Here is a 6,380-nt window from a genome sequence, read left to right as displayed (position 1 = left end):
TAACGGATATCATCAAAAGGTTTTCCAAGGATATAAAAAAAAATTGAAGTTTTATCATTTTTTTTTATTTTTTGGGTGTTCTTTTTTATTATTTGGAATTTATTCGTATTTGAAATTGTTTTAATGAATAATAACGTATTGTATTTATTGAATATTCTTATTTAATAAATATTAAATGCTATATATTATAATTGTTTTAAATTTTGTGTTTTATATATATATTATTTCGTCACGCGCGGGCACACACATATATCATTGTTTTTTAATAGAATATGATTGGCTTTGCAATTATGAGACGTGTATTACAAGTTTTACATCTATTAATATAAGGATATCGACTATGTTACGTGTATATTAAAATTAGTCATTAATATAAAATATATATTAGAATATAAATACACATTAAAAATAAATTAAATCATACATATATTTATATATAAATATATTGATGATTGATTTTAATGTATAAATAATATTTTTATAAGGATATAAAATCTTTAACTTGTCTTATGAGTTAGTTTTTAAGAATTAGTTAGACTAAGGAAGGCTCCGCTAGGGTTTCTAAGCAAGAAGAAGACTTGGTGCAGCGTAGCACCAAAAAGGTGAAAACGCATGCCAGGTTGATCTTAATCAACCAAGCGAGGACATGGAAGTTACTGGTCCTTGTGATGGAAATAAGTCGGGAGCTTCCAAAATCTTGTATAAGGATTCGCTTCTCACCGTGGCGGGCTCTATCATTGAGGATGAGTATGTTGACATGGAAGAGGTTAATGAAGACATTCTGGATCCAGAGAATAGATGGTACCAAGATACGAATAAAGACACCCATGAAGAAGAACCGTTCAATCCTTGTCCCACCATTCCTATTTCGAAGGAAGAGTTCGATGAGTGGTGTAAACCATGGAGATCCGCACTCTATGTCAAGCTTTTGGGAAAAAGAATTGGCTTAGGATTTATGGAACAGCGTTTAAAGAGAGACTGGGGTAAGAAAGGCTCTATTAATGTTATTGATATGGATCGTGATTATTTTTTTGTTCATTTTGTAGATGCGGAAGACTACTCTCATGCTTTAATGGAAGGACCTTGGATGATTGCCGGACACTATCTCATTGTGCAAAGATGGCGACCTTTTTTCTTAGAATCTGAGAAAGCAGTGAGAAAAATTGCTGCCTGGATTCGGATACCAAACCTCCCTATTGAGCTCTATAACCATAAATTTCTATGGAGAGTTGGGTCTACTATTGGCCACATGCTCAAAACTGACCGGTCAACCTCAATCCATTCAAGAGGACGCTTTGCTAGGATTTGTGTCGAAATTGATCTTGCCAAAAAACTTGTCCTTAGGATCTCGGTTCTTGGATCAGAACTCTATATTGAATATGAACGACTGCACCAAATTTGCTTCTCCTGCGGCAAGTATGGTCACAGGTCTGATTTGTGCACTGATGAGCCGGTGGAAAAGACGGCGGGCCAGAAAGCCGGCGCGGAAGGGAACACTATGGCTTTCGAAGACCCACCATCCGTCGAGACTGAGAACCAAAATGGAAAGAATCAAGATTCTAGCGGTGGTAATCAAGGGAATCAAATTTTCCCTGATTTTGGGCCATGGATGTTAGTTAAACGTAACTTTAGGCGGAAAAAGGGCATGAATAATCAAGGGAACATTGGAGGCATGATTGGTCAAGATCTACCTAATAATCAAGAAAGAGAATATGATGAAGATATGCCCACCAATGCTAATGGCTCACGTTTTATTACTTTGAATGAGGAAGGAATGAATTCTTCGGCCAATAATTCCATGCAAAGGCCTTGATAGTGAATAATAAGAGTCAAATTACCCAAAAAAAACTCTTACGGGCTGGTGCAGGTAAAAATCCACAAAGTGGTAAAAAGGCCCCTTTAATAAGTTGGGCCACAAGGATTTAAAAAAGGGTTAAAGCCTAATCCTAAAATGCTCATCAAGAATCCTTCCTCCTCTCCTGAAGCTTCCAAGAGCATTGTCACAGTGTCTCCTACGAAAAAGTCTCGTGAAACTAATGATATGGAAGGGATAGTGCTGGAGTATATGTGAAAACTTCAAAGAGAGCAGAATGAGGCTTTTGTTCCTATGAAGCAAGTTGCTACATGTTGTGAAGGTTTTGTGGTGAGGAATAATCCTCTACTGATGAATGCAAGCTCCTTTGACTCTCATATGGAAATAGAGGCTGCGCGGAGTCCAGGGAAAGATCTTGATAGGCCCCCAGATGAGAGTATGATTGATTTTGGTGGTAAAAAAATCAAAGAGAGGGATTTATCCCTTGGTAAGCAGAATAGAAAGTCAGGGTCTCATACCCAGGTGTAACGTTATCGCTGGTGACTCCCCTATCCTTTTTTGCTTGTTATAATGAATGTTATCTGTTGGAATTGTCGGGGTGCCGGTGATAAATTTTTTCACTCTCTTATTAGAGACCTCAGAAAAGAATATAGTGATAATTTTATTATTCTGTTAGAGCCTCAGATCAATGGGTCGCGTGGCGTTTGGATTAGGAATAATATAGGGTTCGATAGCTCTTTCATTGTTGAAGCTAATGGCAGATCTGGTGGGATCTGGTGCCTCTAGGACTCTGGTACTTGGAAGATTGATGTCCTGGATCATAATAGCCAGATGGTGCATCTCAAGGTTGTTGGTGGTGACTCGACCCCCTGGCTCCTATCTGCGGTGTATGGTAGCCCCCATCGCGTTAACAGAAGAATCCTTTGGAGTAATTTGCGGTCCCTGGCGGGTAACATTACCATTCCTTGGTGTCTTCTAGGTGATTTTAATGCTACGCTTCACGATTATGAACAAAGGGGAGGCTCTACTAATATTGTTCATAGTGCTTGTCCTGATTTTCAGAGATGTATCTCAGACTGTGGGCTTATTGATCTGGGTTTTGTGGGTTGGCCGTTTACTTGGAGAAGAGGTAACATTGTTGAGAGATTGGATAGAGGTTTGAACAATTTGGAGTGGAAATTATCGTTCCCTGAGGGCATCCTAAGGCATTTGCCCAATTTTAATTCTGATCACTCTCCTATTTGTCTGCAACTACACACTGCTTCCTTTCAGAATAGAAATCGGAGGCCTTTTCGTTTTGTCGCGGCTTGGCTGGCGCATCCGGATTTTTCAAATTTGGTTTCTAATTCCTGGGATGTCTCTTCTTCTTGGAACAGTGGTGTTGTCAGCTTTAAAAATTCTTTAAAAGATTGGAATACAAATATTTTTGGGGATATTTTCAAGAGAAAAAGAACTCTCTTGAGAAGGCTTCAAGGTATTGCCTCCAGTTTGGCTACTAGTGTTAATCGTAATTATTTTCTGGAGAACCTTTAGAATTAGCTTTGGGAAGAGTATGAGGAGGTTCTGACTCATGAAGAATTACTTTGGTTTCAAAAATCAAGATGCAAGTGGATTGAATTTGGCGACCGAAACACTATATTTTTTCATGGCCCAACCATGGTTAGGAGAAGAAGGAATAAAGTAACTTCCCTCATTGATGATTTTGGTAATCTGATCACTGAGCCAAAGTTATTAGAAGACTTAGCTAAGGATTTTTTTGTGGATCTTTATAAGGACTCCCTGCCTGATGTTCCCTTTGTCCTCAGTAATTCTTTCCCTAATGTTAGTAGTGAAGAGCTCAACCAGATCGGCAACATGGTTTCTAATATGGAGATTAAGGAAGTTATTTTTAATATGGGAAGTTTTAAACCACCGGGAAGAGATGGCCTCCAAGTTGTTTTTTATCAAAGTCAGTGGGATCGTGTTGGAACTGATCTGTGCTCCTTGGTGCAACAAATTTTCGTGGAGCCGGAGAAAGTTGGGAAAATTAATGAAACCCTTATCACCCTTATTTCTAAATCTGACCCAGTTACTAGCCTAAGGCAAATGCGCCCCATCAGTCTTTGTAATGTTAATTATAAAGTGGTTACCAAGATTATTGCTAATCGACTGTGGAAGCTCGTGAACAAGATTGTCCAACCCACCCAATGTAGCTTTGTTCCAGGAAGACAGAGATCTGACAATATTATTATTGCTCAAGAGGTGATTCATTCAATGAGAAATAAGAAAGGTTCGAGAGGGTGGATGGCTATCAAAATTGATTTGGAGAATGCTTATAATAGGCTCAAGTGGAGCTTTGTTGAAGACACGCTCAAGAATATTGGTTTTCCTTCTCAGATGGTTAATCTTATTCCTCATTGCATTTCTACAGCCAGAATGAGAGTTTTATGGAACGATGAAGAACTTTATGAATTTACTCCTTCTAGAGGCATTCACCAAGGAGACCTTATCTCCCCTTATATTTTTGTCCTCTGTATAGAACGGCTCTTTCAGCTCATTAATGCGGCAGTTGATCATGGCTTCTGGAAACCTATTCGCCTTAAAAGGGATGGGCCTGAAGTGTTTTGCGGATGATCTCATTCTCTTCTCAGAAGCTAGACTTGAACAAGCTAAGATTATTAACAAGTGCTTGGTAGCCTTTTGTGATAGTTCTGGTAAGAGAGTTAGCCAGGAAAAAACTAGAGTTTTCTTCTCCAGGAATTTGGGTAACAATGTGCGCGCCGAAGTCAGTAGTGCTCTGCACTTCTCCGGGACGAATGATCTCGGTAAATACTTGGGGGTTCCTCTCCTACATTCTAAAGTTTCGAAGCACTTTCAATGATATCATTAAAAATTTGAATGCGAGATTAAATTCTTGGAAGGCCTCATCCTTATCCTTAGCTGGCAGAGCGATTCTGGTGAAATATGTTCTTTCTTCTTTACCTACTTATACTATGCAAACTGCTTTGTTACCTGTCTCTACTTGTAATGTTATTGATCGTAAATGCAGAAGTTTTATTTGGGGTGAAACTAACAGCTCCAGAAGGATTCACCTTCTAAGCTGGGATAAAGTTTGCAAGCCTAAAAAGTCTGGAGGGTTAGGTACTCACCACGCCAGCACTATGAACCATGCTTTCATAGTGAAAGCGGGTTGGGGCCTAGTAGAAAGGAGGGATTCTCTTTGGGCGAAGGTGGTTCTCTCAAAATACAATGGAGGGAATGATATTATTCCAAGAGTAGAAAGGAAGAGACAAGAATCAAATTTTTGGAAAGGCATTTGCAAAGTTTGGCCTGAAGTTCAACAGAATCACATCTGGAGAATTGGAGATGGATCTAAAATTAATTTTTGGAACCATAACTGGGTCCCTGAGTTAGGGCCGTTGCTGCAACATGCGAATCAGGTTAGTTGTAATATTGATGAGTCTAGTTTTCTTACGGACTTTCTTTTGGTCATAGGGAACTGGGACGTGGGAAAGCTAGAGACTTGGCTGGTCGAGGATGTTATTAAAAAGATAGTGGCTATTGCACCCCCCACCTTGGAAACAAAGTGATCATATTGCTTGGAACCTTTTCTCAGATGGAGCCTTCAACCTGAAAAAGACATACCAGAAGCTCAATGGAGACTCTTCTAGTCAAAATGATAGGTTGTTCAGCCTGATCTGGTCTTGAAAGGACCCGAAAGAATCCGGTCTTTTATGTGGTTGATCTCTCATGGTGCTATCTTGACAAATTTGGAAAGAACCCGACGTCACCTTTCCAACACTGCAACCTTTCCGCGTTGCAACACTTGTGACGAATCCATCATTCATGTCCTCCAAGATTGTCAGTTTGCTAGGAGAATCTGGGTTCCCCTTTTACGTAACGTTGGTCTTGTGTGTTTCTTCAATCTGAACCTTTATGACTAGTTGATGCTAAATCTTACCTGGAAAGGAGATCGGCCTTGTCTCTTTGGAGTTACTATCTCCTCCCTATGGTATTTTCGTAATAAGTTTATTTTTGACAATGATAATACCCCAGCTTCTATGCGACTGGCTCAAGTGAGGGTACGTCATAGTGAGTTCAATAAACTTATCAATAAGTTTTAACATTCTCAATCTAATGCTCCGACAGAAAGTAGATTGGTTCACTGGTTCCTCCTATAGAGGGCTGTCTTAAGCTCAATGTGGATGGTTCGTTTGTTTCTCACTCAAATGGTGCTGCTTGTGGTGGTGTTATGGTCACTTTTTGAAGGGGTTCACTTGCAATTTGGGGAGCTGCTCTATAATACAAGCAGAACTCTGGGGTATTATTCATGGCTTACAAGTTGCGACTGCTAATAATATCACGAATATCACTGTGGAGTCAGATTCTATCTTAGCTTTAAACTTCATCAAGAAAGGGTGTCCTGATTCCCATCCTTGTGCTCCTCTGGTTGCTGATATCTGTATCTTAGCGGATCGTATTCCTAACATTCAATGGTCCCATACTCTTCGTGAAGCAAATTTTGTAGCGGATCATCTTGCCAAGAAAGGACATGAGTTGTCTTTTGGTGTCCACCTCTTTGATGCTG

General features: G+C 39.6%; 1 protein-coding gene across 1 annotated transcript; it reads left to right on the top strand.

The window, feature by feature from the left end:
• Positions 1-2,644: 2,644 nt before the first annotated feature.
• LOC140182418 (uncharacterized) lies at positions 2,645-3,346 on the top strand. The gene has a single exon (XM_072228614.1). It carries the CDS (start codon positions 2,645-2,647, stop codon positions 3,344-3,346), a length of 702 nt encoding a protein of 233 aa, XP_072084715.1.
• Positions 3,347-6,380: the final 3,034 nt, after the last annotated feature.

This window comes from Arachis hypogaea, chromosome 19, assembly GCF_003086295.3.
Source record: "Arachis hypogaea cultivar Tifrunner chromosome 19, arahy.Tifrunner.gnm2.J5K5, whole genome shotgun sequence".
In the NCBI taxonomy this organism is placed as follows: domain Eukaryota; kingdom Viridiplantae; phylum Streptophyta; class Magnoliopsida; order Fabales; family Fabaceae; genus Arachis; species Arachis hypogaea.
This window is presented reverse-complemented; position numbering and strand designations above follow the sequence as displayed.

Bases quoted from the DNA above. Each gene is read 5' to 3' on its own strand.
- LOC140182418 (XM_072228614.1), top strand. From the start codon at position 2,645: ATGGTGCATCTCAAGGTTGTTGGTGGTGACTCGACCCCCTGGCTCCTA.